At 33.5% G+C, this 24,725-nt stretch overlaps 8 protein-coding genes across 9 annotated transcripts; 1 reads left to right on the plus strand and 7 right to left on the minus strand.

Moving 5' to 3' along the window:
* Positions 1-114: 114 nt before the first annotated feature.
* On the minus strand, positions 115-643 carry LOC123005410 (cuticle protein 65-like). The gene is made up of 2 exons (XM_044399141.1): positions 584-643; positions 115-531 (listed from the first exon to the last, which is right to left on the minus strand). Exons 1-2 carry the CDS (start codon positions 593-595, stop codon positions 175-177), a joined length of 369 nt encoding a protein of 122 aa, XP_044255076.1. The 5' UTR covers positions 596-643; the 3' UTR covers positions 115-174.
* A 1,184-nt stretch (positions 644-1,827) lies between these two features.
* On the plus strand, positions 1,828-3,342 carry LOC123005408 (cuticle protein 21.3-like). Of its 2 annotated transcripts, XM_044399138.1 has the most exons (3): positions 1,828-1,894; positions 2,456-2,738; positions 2,789-3,342. In XM_044399138.1, exons 2-3 carry the CDS (start codon positions 2,655-2,657, stop codon positions 3,200-3,202), a joined length of 498 nt encoding a protein of 165 aa, XP_044255073.1. In that variant the 5' UTR covers positions 1,828-1,894; positions 2,456-2,654; the 3' UTR covers positions 3,203-3,342. The 2 variants fall into 2 exon arrangements, with proteins under 2 accessions (XP_044255073.1, XP_044255074.1); XM_044399139.1 differs by lacking the exon at positions 1,828-1,894 and having other exon boundaries at positions 2,367-2,738.
* Positions 3,343-5,126: 1,784 nt separating this feature from the next.
* Positions 5,127-7,775, minus strand: LOC123005407 (calphotin-like). Its single transcript, XM_044399137.1, has 3 exons — positions 7,686-7,775; positions 7,194-7,554; positions 5,127-7,144 (listed from the first exon to the last, which is right to left on the minus strand). Exons 1-3 carry the CDS (start codon positions 7,695-7,697, stop codon positions 5,250-5,252), a joined length of 2,268 nt encoding a protein of 755 aa, XP_044255072.1. The 5' UTR covers positions 7,698-7,775; the 3' UTR covers positions 5,127-5,249.
* Positions 7,776-9,051: 1,276 nt separating this feature from the next.
* LOC123005409 (glycine-rich cell wall structural protein-like) lies at positions 9,052-9,933 on the minus strand. The gene is made up of 2 exons (XM_044399140.1): positions 9,809-9,933; positions 9,052-9,768 (listed from the first exon to the last, which is right to left on the minus strand). Exons 1-2 carry the CDS (start codon positions 9,818-9,820, stop codon positions 9,304-9,306), a joined length of 477 nt encoding a protein of 158 aa, XP_044255075.1. The 5' UTR covers positions 9,821-9,933; the 3' UTR covers positions 9,052-9,303.
* A 2,444-nt stretch (positions 9,934-12,377) lies between these two features.
* On the minus strand, positions 12,378-13,003 carry LOC123005429 (collagen alpha-2(I) chain-like). Its single transcript, XM_044399175.1, has 2 exons — positions 12,963-13,003; positions 12,378-12,916 (listed from the first exon to the last, which is right to left on the minus strand). Exons 1-2 carry the CDS (start codon positions 12,972-12,974, stop codon positions 12,494-12,496), a joined length of 435 nt encoding a protein of 144 aa, XP_044255110.1. The 5' UTR covers positions 12,975-13,003; the 3' UTR covers positions 12,378-12,493.
* Positions 13,004-15,316: 2,313 nt separating this feature from the next.
* LOC123005589 (collagen alpha-2(I) chain-like) lies at positions 15,317-15,902 on the minus strand. Its single transcript, XM_044399400.1, has 2 exons — positions 15,859-15,902; positions 15,317-15,803 (listed from the first exon to the last, which is right to left on the minus strand). The coding sequence occupies exons 1-2, from the start codon at positions 15,868-15,870 to the stop codon at positions 15,393-15,395; spliced, it is 423 nt and encodes a 140-aa protein (XP_044255335.1). The 5' UTR covers positions 15,871-15,902; the 3' UTR covers positions 15,317-15,392.
* Positions 15,903-18,251: 2,349 nt separating this feature from the next.
* On the minus strand, positions 18,252-19,127 carry LOC123005070 (glycine-rich cell wall structural protein-like). Its single transcript, XM_044398679.1, has 2 exons — positions 18,970-19,127; positions 18,252-18,922 (listed from the first exon to the last, which is right to left on the minus strand). Exons 1-2 carry the CDS (start codon positions 18,979-18,981, stop codon positions 18,380-18,382), a joined length of 555 nt encoding a protein of 184 aa, XP_044254614.1. The 5' UTR covers positions 18,982-19,127; the 3' UTR covers positions 18,252-18,379.
* Positions 19,128-21,916: 2,789 nt separating this feature from the next.
* On the minus strand, positions 21,917-22,774 carry LOC123005071 (cuticle protein 64-like). Its single transcript, XM_044398680.1, has 2 exons — positions 22,632-22,774; positions 21,917-22,471 (listed from the first exon to the last, which is right to left on the minus strand). Exons 1-2 carry the CDS (start codon positions 22,641-22,643, stop codon positions 22,055-22,057), a joined length of 429 nt encoding a protein of 142 aa, XP_044254615.1. The 5' UTR covers positions 22,644-22,774; the 3' UTR covers positions 21,917-22,054.
* Between the last annotated feature and the right edge of the window lie 1,951 nt (positions 22,775-24,725).

Here is a 24,725-nt window from a genome sequence, read left to right on the forward strand (position 1 = left end):
TGTAACAGGGCGGGGTACTCTGAAGAATGACTTTCTTTACATTTGTTCTGACACGTGATTGCGGAGAAGTAACGGTATCACCCCCAAAAATCAGAAAAGGAATAAAACCCAAAATTGTATAAAAAATTGCAAATTTCTTTATTAAACCTATCGAGTACATAAATCGTCTGGTTTTTACCACCCATGTCCCCAAAGTCCATGACCAGCCAATCCAAGTCCCCATCCACCATGCCCAATAGCGACGGCGGGGGCGGCGAGAACAGCCCCATGACCGAGCCCGAGTCCATGTCCCACAGCAACAACTCCAGGGGATACGGCGGCACTAACGGCGCCTCCGGGGATGGGGGCGGCGGCTAAGGCTCCAGCTTGGGCGGCTGCAGAAATGTGGCTTCCGTCAGGTCCTACAAGAGCGGCATGAGCGGCGGGGCCTTTAAGAGCAGCTCCGGGGGCGGCGGGTCCGACCAAAGTGGCACCCAAACCGATGACAGATGCATGGCTGACGGCCACAGCGGCCAAAAGAAAGACGGCGACCTCGAGAGAAATGCACTTTTAGGTTTTGTTGTTGTTGGTTGTGGTGGCTTACCAGGGAGTTCATGGTGTTGTTGCTCTCAGCTGATTGGGAACTGAATGGACATTACTACCCTGTTGGGTTTATATACAATTTTTTTCAGGAAAAATATACTAACCTTCAACTAATCTTACGCATATTTAGTAGGTATTGCATGGTTACTGTTCTTGGCGACAAGACATGTGCTGGGTGGAGAATACAAAGGATATGGAGTTTTATTAAAAAACGGTTGCATTACTAAATGTCAATTGATACTTGGAGAGAGAATTTATTGTGGGTTTTCTTAAGAAAGACTAAACAATTTCTAAGATTTGTACAATTTAAGGAGTGAATAATTAAGTAGACATGTTCTAAATTTGGTTTATAAAAACACTTTTTATGAAAATGTTGAATTTTTATTAGAAAACGTCATTTTGCAAAGTTTCTCGTCGTTTTCAAAAGTAGATATTTTTTGAGTAAAAGATGCACAAAAGCACTTTTTAATTTCTAACAGACTTATTTATTTTTTTCAGATGTAATTAATATTATTCAATTATTAATTTTGTTCTACTTTCGAACCGGCCTCACGTTCCTGGTAACGTGTTACTTTTTTTTAATTCTTGTTTTTCAAAGTAGTGAAAATTTTTATTATACATTAACCACTGTCTTTATTTTTCCGGAATAATGTTTTATGCAATAACAAAAGAAAATTTTAATTAATTTTTTTTTAAATATTGACTAAACCGAAAACTTTAATTTATTTTTAATTCTAGTTATAGCGTTTTGTTGTAAAACTCGACATAGAAAATTTTAATTTATTTACTAATGAGTTTTCTTTTCCATATAAAACTATCTAAATTCATTTAAACTATAAACTATAAAAAATATTGACTAAATATTTACAACAATTAATTTAACCCTTATTATCTTTTTTTTCATATTGTTATATGTGTAACATATGTGTATTAAAATTACATGTGGATGAGTAATTAATAATTTATACTAAAATAAATGTACCATACGCAGGTACATCCATTATGTTTGTGTAAAAATTTATTGAATTTAACAGATTTTTCATATCACAATGAATATTCGTTTTCTGATTAAGTGTGTGAATAATTAAATGAAACAGATGGTATTTTGTATAATCTTTATGTTAATCTTTTGAGTTAATTAGAGAATGTGACATTCACCTTGATTTTCTGATTCATATAATAAATATAATTAACCATGTTTATTAAAAAAATACCATTAGTGAAAAGCATATAGTTTAATAGTAGTAGTTTGTAGTTTGGGACACCTAGAACTTTTTCTTGATTTTAGATATAAAAAATCAAAGATGGAAAGGTTTGATACTAATTTAAAAACCAATTTGTTACTTTTTTTCTTTAATTATATAGTGAGCGGCAAAATTATAGAATAATGTTATGAATTAAAACTGAAAATATTCTGTTTTGGCAAAAATGCTCGAATAGGCCAATTTCCTTTTTTAAAACTACAACATTTTCAACTTGATAAAATTGTATGTTCGTTTTTTGGTGATATTATTTTATTTTTTTGGTGATTGTTTTTTAAAACTTTATATAATATTAAATATCGATGACGTCATTACTCAAAGACCAAAAAGTGTCAAATTTGAAATAAAGTTTTGTTGTGTATTTTTTAAAAAGAAAATTGACCTGTTCGCCCATTTTTGCCAAAACAAAATATTTCCAGTTTTCATAAGATTATTTCATAATTTTGCCGCTCACTGCTGTATAATAGGTATGTACAATATTTTGTAGAAAATTTCATCACAGAGCACTTTTCAATCTAAAGCTTGTATTGTTTTATTGTCTAGTTAATTAGTTAATTTGTGGATGGAAATTCATCTGTGCTTCCATTCACAGAATTTTTTTTTGTTCTTAGAACTGCATTTCATCAACTATTTCACAAAACTATGAAAAGAATTGTGTAACAAAATCGCATTAACTAAACGCATATAACTCTTTTTTTTAACATTTAACTGTCTGTCGTCGTCGTCAAAATGATGCAATAACCAAAGAAAAATATTTCATGGGTTGGTAACGCCTCTACAAATACGGAAAACGTAATATAATATTTTCACATGAAGGCTGTCCTGTCTTGTATAAATACTAGGGTAGACCCGTCCATAAATCAAACCTCAAACCGCATCACTATGAATTTCCAGGTAAGTATTAACTAATTTATGTTTAAGAAAATATTTTTAAAACTCTCCAGGCCCTTATCGCCCTCTTCGCCGTGGTTTCGGCCACTAACGCCTCCGTCATTGGTCTCGGAGGCATTGCTTTGGCCGGTCCTGCAGCCCCCGGAGTCGTCCTCAAGGGTCCTGCGGCCGAAGCCACAATCGCAGGATCGGATGGAAGCGCAATTGCAGCTGCTGCACAAGCTGGAACCATAGCGGCGGCTCCCAAAATTGGAGGTGTGGTGACTGCTGCAGTCACTCCTGGATTAGTGGCAGCTGCTGCTCCTGTTGCAATTGCAGCTCCTGTTGGAGCCGTTCTTGCAGGACCTTCCGGGACTGTTATAAGCAACGCTGGTATTGGCGCGATCGCTGCACCTGCTCTGATTGGTGGAAGAACGATCATTGCAGGGCCGGCTTTAGGTCTGGGACTTACAGGAAAGCTGATTTAGGACTGACTGAATTTTAAGGATTTTGTGAAGCAGATGTATCTGGTTATATTTATATACATAATTATGTGTTGTTATTGATAAAGACCGATCTAGTTCTAAATTGGGAGAAAAAATATAAATAAAAAATGCTGATTAATGAATAATGTTTTAATGAAAAAATATCTTGGAGAAAATAGTTAATTCTTGATTCAGTAACCTTGTCTATAACGAAATGACAAAAGGAATGGTGTAATTATTATTGCACTTGCTCTTTAAAGTTTTCGAATTAAAATAAAATTGTTGGGTGGAGATATTTCAAGGTTCTATTAAGTATTTTAAGTATTGAAGAAAAACGTGACATTTCTTAAAAGAACATTGTATTCGTTAAATAGGAACTAAATCTCGGATTAATAAAACTAAAAAAAATTGTTCTCGTATTAAAATACTTGTTTAATCAACAGTGGCGAATCTAGCCACCAAAAATTACACTTGGAAGTCTTAGTAATACTCAAAAGTATTAAGAAAAATAATTAAGAACATTTTCACAAAGATTGCTTACATAAAAATAAATAATGCATTGATCTTTTATCTTAAAGACGCATTTGATAGTTTTTCAAAAACTACCAAAATCGGTATACTGGGTGTTCGGTCCAAGTCGCCCTGGCTGATAACTTACTTCTTTTTTTCAAAAAGTAAATATTTAAGCAACAATATTCATTCTTGGCTTTCTTAATAAATGTATCATTTTTTTAGCACATCAGGTGTTGCCGGAAATGCTACCAAATTTAGTTTATCAAATGGAACACCTCTTTTTTTTCCTCCAAACATAATAATTGACATGAAAAATACTGTAAACCACTATTTATTACATTTTGCGTAACACAATGTGAATAAAAAAATGTTTGGATACAGTTAAATTGTTGGTTGACAAATCTAATTTGCCAGTTGATGAGCGAGTTCTCTTATGGAAACTCTTGTATTTTCTTCGACTGATAACAGAACATTCAGATTTCTATTTTTTTGTTCTTCACAAAGAACCCAGGTTTTTTATTTTTAATAAGCGAACCTATTCGTCTCAGTTGTTTTTCAGTTTGCCTAAATTTCCAACGATGTGGGTGAACTCTATTTGAGTATTTTTCTCTATACTATCTTTCAGCTTCCGCTCTATTTTTATTGCAATTAAAAAACAGTTCAAGCTGATCTACCAATTCGTCGTAATTAAAATCATCCATTATTAAAGATCTAACAATTAAACGCTATCTAAACATATTGCTTTTTGCACGAATACCTTGACAAGTAAAATCCGCCTACGTTGCAAAATTTGCAATAAAATTCAAAAATTTAAATTGTTTTCTGAGTGCATTATGTAAAGTAAAATGTAATTTTTACCGTATTTTTCATGGCAATTATTATTGCTTCGAGCAAAAAAACATAGGTGTTCCATTTGAAAAACTAAATTTGATGCATTTACTAAGAAAGCGAGGAATGAATAGTATTATTTGAAAATTTAGTTTTTGAAAAAAAAAAGTAAGTTTAGGTATTATTGGCCGGGGCGACTTGGACCGAACACCCTGTATTTATTCCTTAAAGAGCAATTTGATAAAACAATTTCAAAAAATTCCACAATAAAGGAATATAATTGAAACAAAATTTTGATGGGGTGTGAGTTCTAAAATTTACTTCTATTTGTTGGTGTTTACTGTTTCTATCCGTATTTATCTTTATTTTTTATTTATAATCACAGCTAATGATTAACACCTACAAATACACATGATTTATTACCCAATCAAAAATTGAATTGAGTTTTTTTTTAATTTTGCGATTGTAGAAGCGGTGAAACCAGTATTAAATTATTATTAGTGAGCAAAGGTAAAATTTAACTATTTGCCATTTTTTCTCACGTTTTACAATTTTCCACTTATATCATTTGAAAAAAACGAAAACACAAAAACGATTATTTATTACATCTTTATGAAATAATATAAAAAAATGCAAACAATATCAAACTTATTTAAGCGAATATTAGTACACCACAACTCAATACTGACTAGTTGTTTTCCCTATTTTGTTAGTTTGTTTTCTTTTCGTTTTCAACTTGTCTACCATGTCGACCCCTACTTTGCGGCCTCACATTGTAAATTACAGCCCTTTTGACATTCAAATCTTCTGGAAAATTAGACACAGCCGACAAAGGCACATTCGTCAACTGCAACTGACTTGCATCAATTCCAGATTTAGCCAATTCCGAACTTAACACTCCTTGTTGTGGAATATTTGGCGGTGGAGGTGGTGGTGTTATTCGAGCACCTCCTATTGCAACATTGGGATCTTCGCCTGGTCGGTCTTCATTTGGTTCTTCAGTTGGAGTAAACAAAGCAGGACCAGTAGCTTGACCTGCTGGTGCATATTGTATCTGGTTATTGAGCAAATTTTGTTGATTTTGTAAAGCTACGAATTGTTGCGAACTGAGTTGAGGTTGTCGCTGGTTTGTTAATTGAGGTTGAGGTATGTATTGTAAAGTATTTGGAGTTAGACCTAAACCTGCACTTCCATCTTCTCTTAATATGTGAGAAGACTGAGGTACATACTGTAAAGTGTTTGGGGTAACGCCATACCCTACACTTCCATCCTGTTTTAATACGTTTGGAGTTACACCTAAACTTGCACTTCCGTCTTCTTTTAATATCTGCGGAGGTTGAGGTACATATCGTAAAGTGTTGGGGGTAACACTATATCCTCCAGTTCCATCTTCTCTTAATATGTGTGGGTACTGAGGTACGTATTGTAAAGTATTTGGAGTTACACCTAAACCTGCACTTCCGTCTTCTCTTAATAAGTGAGGAGACTGAGGTACGTATTGTATGGTGTTTGAGGTAACGCCATATCCTGCACTTCCATCTTGTCTTAATACGTTTGGAGTTACACCAAAACTTACACTTCCCTCTTCTTTCAATATGTGCGGATGTTGAGGTACATATCGTAAAGTGTTTGGGGACACACCATATCCTCCAGTTCCATCTTCTCTTAATATGTGTGGGTATTGAGGTACGTATTGTAAAGAGTTTGGAGTTACATTTATACCAACACTCCCTTCCTCCCTTAATATATTTGGGGAGTTCGCAACTGTTCCCAATCCTGGAGTTGTAAGCAAAGTACCGGGAGTAGGACGTAAGCGGGCAATGGGCGTTTTTGGGGTTACTGATATTTCAGGGGGAATTATATTCGCAGGCGGGATTAAAGCTGGATTGAGGTGCAACTGTCTGTTATCAATAGCTAATTGATCATGTATTAACTGAGGTCCAAGATCAATTCGATCATTAGTTCCTACAAGACCGTGAGCAGCAAGATCTTGTTGGTGTATTCTGTTAGGTACTGATGGTGTTGGAGAGTAAACCAATTGAGGTCCTAGATTAATATGATCAGTATTTCCTACAAGGCCTTTGACAGCAATTCCTTTTTGTATAACAGGAGATACAGTTGAAGAAATTATTGGTGATTCTGTTGATGAATCAACGCCTACAACGCCATTTACAGGAGAAGCTGTTGAATGTATCACTGGCAAAGGCGATGCCGTTGAAAACTCATGAACCAAATGATCTTTAAAACCATTAACAGTCACACCGTGTACCCCATAACCAGCGACAGGAACTGGTGCAGCTGTTGAAGAAATTACAGGTAAAGAAGAAACCGTTTCAACAGTTGCTGTAGCTGTATAGTGTGGTAAAACTGAAGCTGTTGCAATAACATTGAGAGAAGTTGGAGTGACACTAGAAATTCTAGCCGGAGCAACTAAATCAGTTTCAAGAACCAAAGGGGAAGGTGGAACTGTTACAGAAACTGGGCTTACAGCAATAGGAGCTGCTGTTACAGTTGCAACAGGTACAACAGCTGGAGCGACACTTAAAACTGGTGTTCCTACAACTGGTGCCCCTTTTATTACAGTTTCTGCTAATACAGCACTACCTAAAATGTTATTTTATTATGCTGTTTTGTGAATTCATATTGTAGATACCTGTAATTGTGGTTGAAGCAGGCCCGGCAATAATAGATTGTGACCCTTGTGTAACTATTCTGCCAGAAGGGCCAATCAAGTCAGAACTTTGTTTGTTTTCTACAGGTGGGGAAGGTACCGCTACCGCTTCTATAGGTACCACGGGTTCTACAGGTACTACTTCTTCGGCAACTACGATTGGTTCAAGATTAGTGTGCACTTCTCCACCTTCAGCAGCTGAAGTTATAACACTTCCGTCGGGCCCTTTGATGATGGTTTCCGAATTGGGGCCCTTAAATAAGCCCCCGATGCCTCCAGGGTTTACCGGCAAACTGGGGGCGGCGACAGCTATCGCTACGTAGCCCAAGGCCAGTAGTGAAAGCTTAAAAAATGTTCAAATTAATTTTGATGATCCGTTAATGAATTAGAAAATTATGAATTGGCTACAAAGTGAGTTCAAGCGTAGTAGTGCATGAAATGTATAAAAATGTATCGGAAATGAATTGGTATTACCATAAACTTCATTGCAGAATCTGTGAACTGTAACTAGGATCTGACTTAATGTCATTTATCTTTAACTTCTGTTTTATACCGCTATGCAACCTTGCGACATTTTTCTTTTTCCGTTACCACACCTTTTCTTTGCATAAATGTGAAGTTATTCATAATTACGAAATTGTCGACAAATATGAAGTTTTCTTTATCGCGTGCAGGTGGAAATGACACATTTTACAAGTTTTTCAGACTTCTAATTATACAGTTGTTAATTAATATTTTTTCAAAAATGAATACGTTATGATTTACGGCTTTCATTGATAGTAAGCCAAGAATCGAACAATTAATTAATTAATTAATAATTAATTTTTGGCATGTAGTAAAGCAAAATTCTTACAATTGAAGACAATTTTTACTTTAAAATAAAATTACTGCCTTCTTAATAATATTTTATAGATACACGAAAAATCAATACGAGTAGAGTACTTATGGAACAGTTTTTTTTTAATCTTTCATTTATATATTTATTTTTTGGAGGTAAACAAAACATAACAACATAAAAAATGTTTAATTTTGAGCAAAAAATGCTACCTCGAAAGACGTAACTGCCTAAATACACACAATACGCTAACAAAACTCAATAAACAAAAATTATTTTTTAAAATATGAAATATGAAAAAAGTTACCGTGTTTTCCTTGTTGCCATTTTCTGAGTAGATTTGAAACGGACTACATTTTTACTTCTCCTTTAACTATTTTTTCTCCTTTAACCATTTTTTTTTGTATAAAAAAAATCGGGAAATATTTTCTGCATGACCTTTAGGACGTGGGGTTAATTTTTCACACTCTAAATTATACAAATGTAATTCACATACATAGTTGATTAGCAAAAGTGTAGAAAATATAATTTAGAGCTTTCCTTTGTTGCATACCAATAAAATAAAACAAAAATTTTTTCAAAAAATTCTACAATAAACAAAATTTTGATGGGGTGTGAGTTCTAAAATTTACTTCTATTTGTTTGTGTTTACTGTTTCTATCCGTATATATCTTTATTTTTTATTTATAATCACAGCTAATGATTAACACCTACAAATACACATGATTTATTACCCAATCAAAAATTTGATTGAGTTTTTTTTTTAATTTTGCGATTGCAGAAGCGGTGAAGCCAGTATTAAATTATTATTAGTGAGCAAAGGTAAAATTTAACTATTTGCCGTTTTTTCTCACTTTTTACAATTTTGCACTTATATCATTTCAAAAAAAACGAAACTTCTTCTACTTTAACTATATCTTTTTTTTTGTATAAATGTACTACAAAATCGAGAAATATTTTCTGCATGACCTTTAGGACGTGGGGTTAATTTTTCAAAACAACAAATACAAAATCATCCATCATTTATTCATTGAACACATTTTTACAGGTATGTTGCATAAATAGCATACAGTAATGTACAAGAAAATTCATGATCCTGTTCCTCGCGATACTTATTTTTGGTAGATCAAGTGTATGATTTTAAAGGCTTCCATAACACCATCGGCACAGACTCCCTCAAACATAAAACTGCTTCCAGTAGCGCAAAAACCGATCTGTCATGGCAACCTTTGTGTGATATTGGCTTAGTTCAGTCTTTTACCAGCCATGATTCCCATGATGGCCCAACCCAACATTGGCGGTGGGTCCCCAAAGCCCATCAGCGGCGACTTTTCCCGAAGGTCCAGCGACGACAACTGGGGCAGTTCCAGGCCCATGGATGGCAGCCCCATGTCCACTGACTCCAATGGTGCCACCTCCGTGAGTGACGACTCCGAGACCGTGTCCAAGACCGAGTCCGTGACCCAGAACGAGTCCATGACCCAGAGCGGGTCCAGCGACCACAGCACTAGCCACAGGAGCGGCCAAAACCGCCCCATGTCCACCCCAAACTCCATGTCCCAAGCCCAGTCCATGGCCCAACCCCAAGCCCAGCCCATGGCCTACAGGGCCAATGGCGCCATGCCCGGTGACGATTCCCGAGGGACCCGCGACTACGGTCCCCCCGATGTGGCCCGAGGGAGTGGCGGAGGCCACAGCCAGAATGGCTAGAGCTGCAATGATCTAAAAAAGCGTTGGCATTTTTCTTTGTTTGCCGGCTTACCAATCCGTTCATGTTTTTGTATGCTGAACTAAACAATATGCTTGTCGAGCCTTTTACCCTGGCATATATAGGTATAAGTGACCTTCAGGAGTGCATTCAGGAATTGTTCAGTTCAAAAAAGACACCAGGCAATGGGTTTGTAGATTATAAATTATAATTTATCTCAAGTGCAAGAACAACGTCAGGAAAAATAACGCAATTAGCCATTGAAATGAAAGTTGTCTAGATGAATGTGCAGTAAAAATGTAACGGGATATTACCGTATATGACATCGATAAATTCTTTTATTTTATGGTGAGGCAGCGTGGACACCACATAAATTATTCGATTTATTTCGCTATTCCACAGCATTAGCATTGGCTGCTCCGTGTGTTTAGTGTTTGTAATAAAAAAAATTATGAGCATTTTACACTATAATAGCAATCATATTAGATTAGCAGTAGCTGTAAAGAATAAAATTTAATTAAATGTGAAAGAATGCATATGCTACAAAGAGGCAAATAAATTTTAGACACCGTATAAAAACCACAAGATATTGTTGTAACCGCAAAATGAATAAATAAGTAACTATTTAAAGATTTTTCAAGCTCAAGCATTAATGGTAATAAATGATTTAATTTAGCAATAAATAAAACTGACTATAATTGAAATTTTTGTTAATTCCAAAGCTGAAAAAAGGAATTTTTATCTGCAGGCAAAAACTGTAGCTTTGGTAAATTTATAGAATATTCTGTCATTTTGCAAAAAAATTAACACTTACCTAATTGTGACACCTATTAAATGATCTTTTTAACGACTACAATTAGTGAAAACTAAAAGTACTTGAAGTAAATTGTTGAATTGTTGTTGTTTCCAAACAAGGCGATAGCCGAGTCTGGAATAGAAGAGGAGTCCCTAAAAACTTTTTAGGTGACAAACAAAAAATTTTTACAAAAAGTTCTCGAAACCACCAAATTGATCTAAAAATATGTTTATTGTCTACATGACATTTGTAAACATAATATACTTAGTCAGTTTTAAGATAATTATTAAAGCAACATAAAAAACCCTCTACACAATGGATTTTTTGAGGCCAAGTCCGCTAAAGTCGTATGACTACATTTTTGAGGACTATTCGTCAAAAGATCAATTTTGCGGCGTGTTTTGAGTTAAATTTGAAAATAGTTATTTCTGCTACAAATACCTAAAGTACAGTTTTTGCGGACGAACTGTTGCTGTTTTCAAACAAGGCGATAGCCGAGTCTGGAATAGAAGATAAATCTCTAAAAACGTTTTAGGTACGTGTTACAAACATTTTTTTGCTCTGAAAAAACAAATTCACATTAATTTTAAAAAAAATAGCCAAAATAGTAACCAAATTGACTTTTTCGTCCGAAAAAACTGTTTTTGAAGATTGAGTCCTTAAAATAACTATTTTACGTACTATTTTATTAAATCCGGAAAAGTCTCATTTTAGGGCGTATACAAAAAATAGTCATTTTAGTGAACAAATACAAAAAATGTATTTTGTAGTCTATCGGTTCCTTAAAGAGGGATGACTTGAGCATTTATTTTATTTGCAAATAACATTTATAAATAACTGCTTTGCTTACTATTCGCATCAAATGAAAGCTTTTTTAATTTTCTAGAAAGGTGTGTTGTCATTCCAAAAAAAACGCTTTTTTTTCTCAATAAACTCAAACTTTAAAACTTTGAAATTTTAGAATAACATACAAATTACATTGTTTAAGAAAGCTGTGTTGGCAAACTATTATTTATGTACAATTTTTTTGATATAATTAGGTAATACTTTTAAAAAGGTATTTGTTTAGCTTAATTATTGTATTATTTTTTCAACTAGAAAAACTGTCTAGTCGTGAAATGTTACTAGACATTTAAAAGATTTCAAAGGTATAACAAAAATCGTTGTAAATACCTAATTATGTTTTATTCAAAATACTCGTAGCAACTAGTATCTTTCTACGTTCCTAAAAGAGTTTGTCAATAAATTAGATGTTAATTACTCTTATTAATTAAATATTATGAATAATAGCTTTTGTACAGGTGTATGTATTAGGTAGGCTGACAAACATATCAAGTTCACAATTCGTAGTTTACGTTTAATCTGCAAAATCGCTCTTCTAATAAATTTATAGACACTTTTAGTCATCCTTTTCTAACCTCTGATGCAGACCTTCTAAGTTTGTAAACAGTTCCCATCTTTCAGCACACATTTTTTTATTTATTTTTTAGCACAATTTATGCAAAAGGGTAGGTAGCCCCCTCTTCCCTAGAATCTTTCTTTTTACGCCAATTTTTTTCTTGAAAACAAATTGCAATTATTTATAAATTATACTGGGTTAAATCAAGGACCATTTTTACTAAAAAAACGATGTTTCTTCAAGTGTTTTTTGTTTTTAGAAGAATAATTAATATTTTTCTCGTCAACTACAGTCGGCAATAAACGTGTAGTAACAATTGCTAATATGTACTTTTTTTTTTCTTTTAAACCCTCATTATTTCACTTATAATTTAATTGTTTTAACAGAATACCGAACAAATAAATTAAGACGAAGAAATTAAACTCTTCTTACATTTTACATAATCAGTCATTTATTCAGTGCATATTATACTTAAATCACAACACAAAAAACAGCTAAGTTATCATTAACAAGGCAGTGAAAAACCAGTTTTCGTGAATCCGAGTTACCAAGCTTTGCCTAGCCCTATGGCATTTAGCCCGATATTGGCGGTAGGTCCCCAGAGCCCATCAGCAGCAATTTTTCCAGAGGGTCCAGCCACCACAACTGGAGCGGTTCCGGGTCCACGGATAGCAGCCCCTGCACCACTCGCGCTAATGGTACCACCTCCATTAGTGATAGCTCCAACTCCCAAAGGAGCGGCGACAGCGATAGGGGCAGCAGCAAGGGCAAGAGGGGCGGCGAGCCCTAACCCGGGCCCGGAAATCACGGCGCCGGCAGTGGGGGCGGTTAACACAGCGCCCCCACCCCAACCAAGTGTACCGATGGGTCCAGCGATTCCTGCAGGGCCTGCGAGCACTGCTCCTCCCAGGATACCCGAAGGGCTGGCAGCGGAGAGGGCGACCAAAGAGGCAATGACGGCAACAAACTTAAAAGAAAATTAAATAATTGTGGAAAATTTTATGGTCACTTACCAGAGTGTTCATGGTTGATGGGTTTGTTTGAATAAACTGTATTTTCTTCATATTTACCCTCCTATATATAGGTAGTTGCTACTACAAGTAGACGACGGCCTTCGTGTTACTGTACCCATAATTAATTCAAAATATTGTTGCCTACTTTAAGACTTCATGACATTTCATCATCTCAAAGATCAGTTCAAATTTCAAGTAGATTTAGCTTTAATAAACAGCTTGTTTTAATTTTTGACTTCCAAAAATTTTGAGTTTTTAATAATTAAATTTAAAACGGTTTTTTTTTTTTAATTCCCATGCTAAAATAAGCGCTCCTTATGAAACAGCTCTTGTTTGTTGCATCAACTCTGCGCTTTTACTTGCTGACAATGTCCGATATAATCTACTAAATCTAAAATTATTGTTATTATGAAATGAGTAATTGAAATTGTGACATAAAAATCAATCAATCGAGTCATCCGTTAGAGGGTAATTCCGGGTAAGGTGACACACCTTCCTCTAAGTCCTTGCCGTTTATTTGACATAAAATTAATAATATTATCGACTTTTAGAAAGATTTACAGTGTTAGAATAAAATTTTTAATGTGGCTGGGTTGAGTAACCCTGACTTACCCTTTATTATGTCTATCATGGTGTACCATATTCATATGGTACTTTATCTGAATTTTTTGCACTTGTATTCATGGTTCAATGGATCTTATTACTTAACTGGGACATGCAGCATTCCTGGTATTATCCTAGCCGAGCTAAATTGCTAAATTCTATTAATAAAGTGTAATATGCAAATAAAAATCAATATGGCTTTTTTAATTATTCTAATTATACATTTTTAACTTAATTTTAACTGAAATAAAAAGTGGTAAAAGATTTCTTTACTTTAATTTAACGAAAAGATGCAAACAAAGAGTAACGTAAGATTTTCCAGGTCAAAGTAAAGCGATGTAACCCAACTTTCCTCTACAGATTGCGCCAGAACTCGCGCCACAGAGAAAAAAGGCAAGATATCAGGAAGATGGAAAAAATATTAAAAAAATTCTATCTATAAAAAATTTGAAGTTATGAGAGTTTAAATTTTACACTTTGACTCTATTTATTTCTGTTGGAAATATAATTTTCCAAGTTTTTTTGGTACAGCCTATTAGAAGGGGAAACAAGGAAGCTGTATCCTTAATTGTAACTCTAATTTGTGGCTTTTATTGGCAAAATTTTTCTACCTTTACTAAATAATTATAAAAAAAAACATATACAAGATCATCCGTATCATTAAATATACATAAAAAATGTCAAATGTCAAAAAATAAATGTCAAAATTTAGATAGAATTTTTTAAACATTTTTTTATGTTCCTGGTATCTTATCTTACTTGAAATTTTTTTTTAGGGCGCGAGTTCTGGCGCACTAAGTTACATCATTTAAAAATTAGAGGACGCCAATAAAATTATGATTTTTTTTGTTTAAATTAACAACTAATTACATTATTGTTATTTAACACAAACATACATGAAGACATTAGAATCTAAAAAAATATAACACAATTTTAAAAACAATAGTAATAAATGGCCAACATTAAATTATTTTTTTACTCTAAAACTAAGACCGATAAAAAATTGTTTAAAAATTATGTTTTGTTTGAATAAAAAAGTAGTTATGCCACTCGGATTACGTATAACAAAAAGATGGCTTAAAATGTGTCAAGTTGTTAATAAGTAAGTACTTAACAGTAATGATAAAATAAAAGAAATAACACCAAAACATTTTATAAAAATTTTAATTTTATAAAAATCGATTAATCCATTAAAAAGTTATTATAGTTATTTATTATACAAGACGATAAAGAAATTGTTTATCTACGACTGAAAAGGTTAAGTTTATGAGTTACAAAGTCACGAGTGGACTTTTTGCAAGATATTTCGTTTTATTTTGTACTCACCTACCAGAATTTCTTGAATATAAACAGTAGATAAAAATTACTTTATTTCACTAGACGATAAAAAACTACTTTATCTACTGAAATTAGTTGATAAAATATAAACAGTAGATAAAAATTACTTTATTTTACTAAACGATAAAAGACCACTTTATCTACTAAAATTAGTTGATAAAATTACTCTTTAACATTGAGTACAAAATAAAAATAATTTTTAAACTGTGACGCTTTCTAACATTTAACGGTACAACTTGGTATAGAGGTAAGTTGGGTTAAATCTTTTTATTTTGTCCTGGAGAATCTCAGGTTATCTTTAGTCCCCATTTTTTCGTTACACCCTGTATTTTGAAAAAATAGACTGTAGTAAACACGAAAACGTTTTATTATCTACTTATATACAAAATATCTAAAAAGTCGTTAACATTTAAATGAGAGTGATGAGATACAGTTGTGACTTAAATATTAATTAATTGTTGTGAATCCGTAACAAACGTCATTGCAGTTTTACCATCCATGGCCCCATTTAAGTCCAACATTCTTAGTGGGCCCCCAGAGGCCATCAGCTGCAATTTTTCCAGAAGGTCCAGCAACAATAACGGGAGCGGTTGGGGGTCCTCTGATAGCAGCCCCGTGTTCGCTGACTCCAATGGTACCACCTCCTTTAGTGATGACTTCAAGACTGTGTTCCACGGCAATTGGGGCCGTCAAAACTATACCATGACCCCAACCTCCACCAAGTCCCCAGCCTCGACCACTTTCTAAACCTTCACCCTCTCCCCCATCCCCGTCTTCAGATCCAGCAGGGCCGATCGGGCCGTGATTGGTGACTATTCCAGAAGGGCCTTTAAGGATAACTCCTTCTTCACCAGAAGGAAAAGCGTAGCAAAATGTGACCAAAGCCAAACAAGAGACCAACTAAAAAGACAACCAAAATAATTTATTTGGTATATTACCAAAATGTGCGACTTACCAAAGCGTTCATGGTTTTAGTAGATAGGTAAGTATGTATGTAAAGCTGGAAAACTTGACTGTGATTAAGTGGCCCAGATCCTAGTTTATATAGTAAGAACAGACCTTCAAAAGTATTAGGAAATTGGTTGATTGTAAAATAATGTAAATGCGTAATTTTACAAATTTTTGTCGATGGGGCTAGTTATTGGTAACTTATGCTTAATTGAAGGAAACTGATTTATTGCAATTACTTTCTTCTTATTTTTACATCTATGCAAGGTGGCTGTCTAGGATTTTACGTGTATTAATTTCCCATTTAAATATATCGGAAAGATGAGTAGTTTTGATAAAGCGAATTTGAAAAGTCAAAACATATGGCCATTTAACTATTTAGTTTTTGTACAAAAATTTCTAATTTATCAACATTATCTTTAAGTTTACAAAAAAAACACATAAACAAAAACAAAACAACAGATTATTCAACGAGCATATAATAATAGTAGCCATTAGAGTAGAGTAGAATACTCTGCTTTATCTACGACTATGAAATATTTTCGATTTTAGGTACTGACAAAATTAACGTTTAGAAGTTGACGTTTTAATTTTATTAAGAAAAATGTGAAATTGCGTTCAAACAGTAGGCAGGTCGTAGAGTATGACTTTTTATTCCACTCGTGGAATATAAATAACCGTGGAATATGAATTTATATTCCACGGAGTGTAATATGTACTAAATTATGTGGGTATGAATACGCCTATAACATTATTATTGTAGATAAATAAATTTTTAAATAAAATTTTTAAAAAATTGAATACAAACACAATTTTTTTAAAGATAGTCTTCAACAGATATGCCACAAATAAGATAACAGGAAATGGAGTGGGAAAAAATATGAAACTAAGCAATTTCTGAATACACGAAATTTATAAAAAAATAAAATTTCTGATTGAAAAACTAATAAAAATATGATTGTTTTTAAATAATAATCTTTAAAAAAATTCTATTTGTGTTCGAGTTTTGTTGTTATGGTAACTATTTTTTTCTAAAAATTTTATATCAGAAAACTACAATTATTGTATAAACGAAATAGATACATTAAATTTTCATAGTTAAAAACCGAATAGAAAACGAAGCGATAAGCCTTAAAAAAATAGTTATCGAAAAGAATATCAAACTTAAATTGCTCTTGTCAAGTAAATACATAAAATTCGGTATTATTATTATATTCAGATAATTTTGCCTTTTCTTTGTGTTATTTCAGTATGAAATTAAATTTTTATGGGTTTTCACTTGGTGTTACTATTTGGGCAAAGTTTTTGCAAACTTTATTCATAAATTTTCTTTAGGAAACAATGTGCAGAAGATTATCGTTGAAAAACCTCAATTGAGTTTATAAACCTAAAAAGTTATAACTTTAGATTCAAATAATGTATATAGATACTTTAAAGCTTGTGTTGAAAAAAATATACAGTATTTGAACAAAAATTTCCAGGTTATGACATCTTCAAAAATGATAATATTTTATTTTTTTGGGGGAGGGGTTCCGTTGTTTTATGTTTTCTCATTAGAAAAAATTATGACTAGGTAATCCACCAAAACCCAAAAAATACCACAAGATTATTATAGTGTTTTTTATTTCATAGTTACTATTTTTATTCCAATTTCGGTTCTTTAAAGTTATAACCTTCAATGCCAAGGGCATCACTTATGTGTGAATTTGAAATATTAAAACAAAACATTAAATAAGTCCCTACAACAATTTTGCGACTTTAAGTTATAAAATAAAAGTATCACTTTGCTATTGAAAGTGTAGTTAAACTCTTAAAGGTAAATAGGTAACTGAAAGTCATTTATACAAGTAAGATAAGATACTAACAACATGCAAAATATGTTTAAAAAATTTTATTTTATTTATTTATTTTTTGATATTTGAGTTTTTTTATCTCCATTTAATGTAACCTCTTCTCCAATACCCTGCAGCAAAAAAGCATGTACATAAAAATATTTTTCCATCAGAAATAAATAGTGTCAAAGTACAAAATTTAAAACCCTATAATTTCAAAATTTTTATAGATAGAATTTTTTTAACATTTTTTCCATGTTCCTGGTATCTTAATTTACTTGGCATTTTTCTGTAGGGTGTGAGTTCTAATACAACTAGTATGCTTATTAGTTTATATTTAGAATAAAAAATATTACTTTTAGTAAAATATTCAGATTCTAAAAATAGCAGAAGACTTCCAATACAAATTTATTTTATTTGAAAACGTTGCGGAAAACTCATAATATATTGTATAATACGTGAAAAACCTCTATTATTATTAGTATTGAAAAATAGCTAGTCAAACATAATTTTCCAATTTTGGAACTTTTTCAAAGGATATCAAAACAAGTTGATAAAAACAAAGTAATTACTCTCTCGTCATTTATTGACAATTTACACATTCTAATATAAATAATCTACAAAAATATACAAAAAATCTATAACATAAGAGGAGGCAGTAGTTGTTCAAACGATCAATCCATCAAGTTTTCCACTTTACCAGCCATGGCCCCAGCCCCCATGTCCCCAACCTCCATGTCCATGTCCGCCGGTAAGCCCCACATTGGCGGTGGGTCCCCAGAGGCCATCAGCAGCGATTTTACCAGAAGGTCCGGCAACTACAACTGGAGCAGTTCCGGGTCCCTTGACGGCAGCCCCATGAGCGCTAACTCCAATGGTGCCCCCTCCGTTGGTCACGACTCCAAGACCGTGTCCAAGAGCCACACCATGTCCAAGACCGAGTCCGAGACCATGCCCAACACCAAGTCCAAGACCATGTCCAAGTCCGAGAGCGGGTCCGGCCACAACGGCGGTGGCCACAGGGGCGGCGGCAACTACGGCTCCATGGCCCCAACCGAGTCCGTTACCCCAACCGAGCCCATGGCCCAAACCGACTCCCAAGCCCAAACCGTGGCCAGCAGGCCCGATGGGGCCGTGGTTGGTAACTACTCCAGCTGGGCCGGCGACGATGGCACCGCCGTGGTGACCAGAGGGCACGGCGCAGGCGAAGGCGGCCAAAGAGGCGACGGTAACGGCGAACTGCAAAAAGGTGGTTACTTGAGACAAGACATTAATTAGAGGTTTACCAAAGCGTTCATGGTGAAGTGTAAAGCTCGAGAACTTGACTGACTTCAACGGGCTTTTACCCCAGTTTATATAGTTAAGAACGACCTTGCGACATTAAGGAATTGTCTACTTGAAAAATTATTTAATTAATCTACACTGGATCTGATTGGAACGGGATTTCAAGAACGATACCGTTAAAGCGCCAGGAAGGGGTTATAGAAAAAGAGCTATTTTATATTAAAAAAGTAACTAAATTAAATATGCATGAAATAATCCAAACCAGCAATTATCTTATCATTTTACATACAAAGTTTTAATTACATACAATAGTTTCAACAATATTTGACATCAAAGAAATAAAATTGTTCCTGAAAATATTAAAATAATTCAAAAATCAATTATCTTTAAAAATTTTGAAACATTATTGTAAACTCTAATAATAACAGGAAATTTAAAAAATAATTATTACAATTGAGAAAAAAAATAGTAACAGTGATGAGTAATTTCATCGATATCCTTGCTATGAAAGTTAACTCATTTTTATGGTTCAGATCCTGGCTTGTAGGTGCAAGAAATTGGGCGTTTACACACATAACTTGAATGTGCACTGGACCATGATTGCCTTTCCGAACATAACGTCTTTAATATGTCACGCCCTTTAGCTCAGGTCTATATATCTCACTAAAAATAACTTGCCTTAAGACATTTTACCGTAAATTTTCATTATAATAATAAATAGTTGCAATAGCCATTTTGATACAGTTTACTTGGACATTTTTCGATCAGGAGGTAACAAATAAGTCTTTTTTATTACGAGGAGATATTTAAACAAAGAAATAATAAACCTTTGACCTTAGAACAGATACTGCACCAGTTGCAATTATTTATAATGCAGGTCGATTTGGTTGCAGAGATACATTAGCGAAAGTATGTCTTACCTTTAAAATATAAAATTTTCAATTACTGTATCGTTTATGGTTAAGGTCATTCTATGTTCCCAGAAAGTATTTATTATACAAACGTAGGTGTACTATTATTACAGATTTATTTCATAATTTGTGATCTGTAACAATTAAATATCATTGTTTTTCATTCATAATCAGGATATATTCTAATTGCGGTCATTATTTCTTTAATCATGTTGCTGTTCGTAATGGTTTAGATCAACTCAACAAACATGTCAGCTTTACCAGCAATTACAAGGAAAAATGTTCACACGGTTTTCAAGAGGAAATTATTCATATTTTTATTGAAGTTGTGTATTATTAATCGAACCGCCAGAAGGAGGGAAAATGTATCTAACTGTTAGTCGAAACATAAATCGTAGAAAGTTTTATTTTTTCATTACCAACATGTCACATTTTAAAATTTACATTTCGACTCATACATTTCATGATAACAAAAATAACTATAAATCAGCTAATGCCGGAAAAGATTTTCATTGCAGCAATAAACTGTCATCGTTTTAGTCTGAATTACTAATGCATTTGGTTATTTGCAATCGGACTAAAAGCAAAAACTATAACTGAGCTTAATTATCTAAAATTAAAGATCATTTACATAATTTATTAACCTTCACCACAAGAGCATTGACAATTTACATACCTACATTTCAAAAATTGTAACCTAGAATTGAACAGAGCTTTACATTTCTTTGGACTAATAATGCAAATAATCGGGGAATAAGATCTCTGTATCATTATTTCAAACTGATTATTGATTTTTAGGGCCCAAAATAAATCTCACTTGTTTTTCAAAGATTCGATGAATCACAAAAGAAACTTTTAAATTGCATAATTTTCACTTTGTAAAATTTTACGATTTATTTTTTTTTTAGAAAATCACAACAAAAGTTTTACTTACTATAAAAATGTTCTTCAATAATGGAATCGATTTGTGTTAATGAAAATAACATATTTTCAAACATTTCGTTTAATTTGAATTAAAAATTGAAAAAGTAAATCTTGTATAATTAAATTAGGACCTCATTATTGTATCATTTTGAATCAATTATTTAATTAAACAAAATTATATTTTAAAATGTGTTTTTTTGCTTACTAATAACCCTAATTGTTTTGTACCAATTCGATTTATTGGGGCAGGTTTTAGAAACAGGTATAATGAGGCTAATAAGGTCGCTAATCCTTAAGGTGAACTGCGCTCAGTAGCATCACAACAGGGTACCCACCCATAGGTTGGTTCTTCGAACTTTTAGTTAATTTAGAGTTCGGAAATACCCTGTAGTAAAAGGTATGTTTTAATAAAAAAAATTATGAAAAAGAAGCAAATAGATCGATCCACTTTTGTAAAATGTCTATCTTATAAGTTTGGCCAAATTTTTTAAAACACTGTTATGTAATGTACACCTATACATATTTGTGTTCAGTAAATGTAAATAATAACCTATTTCGTTTTTGTTTATTTCAAAAAGCAAAGTACATTTTTGCTACTGGTTCATCCCTATTGTCATCAGCGTGGGAATTTAATTTTTAATAATTTAATTCTTTACATTACGCTGAGACATATTGACCAAACTGAGCGCAGTTCACATAGGGATTAACGCAACGCAGGTATGTAAAAAATTTCTGAGCGCAGTCCACTGTAAGGATTAAAATGCCGTGCTTGAAGTGAGCGCAATTCACCCGATTTATTGTGTCCATTAAAAAATGCAACAAGTCCTGTTTATTATGTTGATTTTAAGAAAACATGGAATTGGATTGTTTCGACTTGTTTCGTTCTGTTTAGCTCATTTTTTTTTTAATTTTTGCTAATTTTAGATTTTATTAAGTGTTCAATTCGTCTTGAAATTTGCAAAAATAAGTATTTCGACCTTCTTTATATATTGATATATATTGATAAAGGTAAATTAAAACAACAGTTAAGTACTGATTTCTTCTAAAGTTAATTAAAAATTAATTTATTATTATTTTTCTGATTCTTAGAAGAATTGTCAGGAATTAAAAATTCTTTTTCAGATTCAATAATTATTTATTATTCATCACGTACTATATTAATACACATAAATAAGCATTTACAAAGTACACACAAGTGGTCATAAAGCGCATGTTGTAGTCACTGACCGTGGGATTGTTTTTGTACCATAATTTACCAGTGGTGGCCATAATGTCCATAGTGTGGCACTCCGTACAAGCCGTCGGCGACGATTTTTCCAGAAGGCCCGGCGATGACAGCAGGGACGGTGGCAGGACCTTTCACAGTAACCCCGTGAGCACCAAGTCCAACTAATCCGTGTCCATATCCCAATCCGCCGTATCCCAAACCATAGCCGAGACCCAGAGCTGGTCCAGCAACGACGGCAGTGTGAGCCACAGGGCCGGCGACGAGGGCCCCATGCCCATATCCCAATCCCAATCCCAAGCCAAGACCGTGTCCATGACCGGCAGGCCCGATGGGTCCATAGGGAGTCACCACTCCGGAGGGCCCTGCCACGATAGCCCCAGCACCGTGGCCGATGCCTCCAGCACTAGCGGCGGCGGCCAAAGCGGCAAAAACAGCTACAAACTGAAAGAAATTCCAAGGTTGAATGTAATAGCATGCAAGCCGATTTTTACAACAGTGTTATAATTTTACAATAAATTTATGAACTGTGATAATTATGAAAGTCTTATCGAGAGGAATGTGTTAGCAAGAACCGTTATTTATTTTGAGTTTGTGGACTTACCAAAGCGTTCATGATTGTGAGAAGATCTGAAGAGTCTGAAGACCCGATCCTTTTACCCCAGTTTATATAGTAATAATTTGGCCTTCAATGTGCGAAATAATGGTTCGATTTAAAAATGAATTGCTCGCTCAAGAATACCACCTATAGCTACGAAACGCCGCGCCCTTCCTCATTTTTTGCTACATTTTTTCAAAAAATTGTTGAAAATTGTTAGATTATCTTAAGTACAAGTCGTGCAATTGTAAGATTTCTCTGCAATTTCAAATGTTACACACCCATTTTGGATATGCTTAGATCTGAAACGTGTATTATGTCAAGTTTTCAGAGAATAGTTACTATCGATTTAAATTATGTAATCGTTAATATGACATTGCACTATTGTAATGAAGGCATTTAAATAAGTAGATATTGTTGAATTGCAATTATCGGTATAGTACTATGTGTGTGACATTTTATAGTACAGTCGTTTAAGTGCCTATTCAATTGTCTGGTAAATACCCATTCATCTTCACACTGGAGCGACATAAACGTGAGCTGATCATCCTATGAATGAACAGCTTTTCGTAAGCAACAAAAATTGACGCTTTTAGCTTGTTCATTTTTCGAGCTCCACCATGGGGATCTCAGTTATTATAAGAGATGCGAGGTCGGTTAAATTAGGGAAAAGTTGCGCATTTTTGTGATGAACAATAATCTGAAAGAAAATTTAATGTGTCATTTTTAATTTTTGATTTATTGGAAAAAAACGTTAATGTGTAATTTTCATTTTTATTTTTTCAAGCGAAAACTAAAAGACCTAGACGTTTTTAACTAGGGCGTTCTTAAGGCAATTTTTTCTAATTTGCATTTATAATACGTTTATTAACGTCTCCAGTAGGAGTCGTTTATGGCTATCTATAAAAGCACACTGTACTTTAATGAATTTAGGGTTATTTAGTTTTTGTATGCCGCTTCTGAATTGTCAGGTAACAAATTTTGTGTTGTTGCTTCGGCAATTTCGCGAATTTCGGTCGGAGTGCAAACTAAATTCTGTTGGCTCATATTTTATTTATTATTATTTTGTTGTAACACTAATAACTAATAATTTGTAAATTTTATTTTTAATGACAGACGGCAGAAATGATTCAAAAAATCAGGTGGGCGCCGAGTGTTACCAACCGATACCAACTAATTCTCTAGACGACAAAAATATATTTTTTTAATTAAAATAAGAAAAAAGGGGGCACAAATTAGAAAAAATAGCATAAAATACTCGTTTTATAATGGCATTGGCGCACTCATCCCATAGAAAACTCGCCTACGGCTCGTTTTCTAACTTGGGATTCGTGCGCCAAATCAACCCTTATAAAACTTGTTCTTTAATATACTATTTTACAAGGAATCTAAATCTGTCATTGTATTTTCCAAGGCGCTGTGGATGTCAGAGTTTCAACACTCACTTTAGATTTTATTATGGATGCCATATTCGAATTCTTTATTTTTAAGTCTTTTTGTTTCTGATTACAACGATGTATCACACGATATGATCAAATTTTACATGCTATTTAAAATTAAGGTAAAGCGTTTTTAGTAAGAATGCTTTGGAAAAAACGACAATTTTAATTAATAAACTAAATCTTTTATAACATTGTGTTGTTTTGTTTTGCGAAGATTAAATTCTAGTTTATAACGTTGTTCCTATTTCAAAACCTTAGTTTTTAAGTAGGTAATCTTGACGAAAATGTGACTTCCAGATCTAAATTTAAGTAAACTGTCAAAGTGTCAAAATCTAAGTAGTTTGTTAATTAAAATTGTTGGTGTTTTTTAGTTTATTCCAAAGTACTCTTCTCAAAAACACTTTTTCTTAATTGTGATCAGCATGTAAAATTTGATTATATCGTGTGATACATCGTTGTAATCAGGAACAAAAAGACTTTTCAAAAATACGGACATCAAATATGGTGTCCACAAGAAAATACGAAGTTGAGTGTGGTAACACTGATATCAAGAGCGCCTTGGAAAATACGATGACAGATTTAGATTCCTTGTAAGAAAGTGCCTTAAGAACGTCCTAGTTAAAAACGTCTAGGTCTTTTAGGTTTCGCTTGCAAAAAT

The sequence above is a fragment of the Tribolium madens genome, unplaced genomic scaffold, assembly GCF_015345945.1.
Source record: "Tribolium madens isolate multiple individuals breed KSU strain unplaced genomic scaffold, Tmad_KSU_1.1 Scaffold_20;HRSCAF=117;Tcas5.2_LG4, whole genome shotgun sequence".
Lineage (NCBI taxonomy): Eukaryota > Metazoa > Arthropoda > Insecta > Coleoptera > Tenebrionidae > Tribolium > Tribolium madens.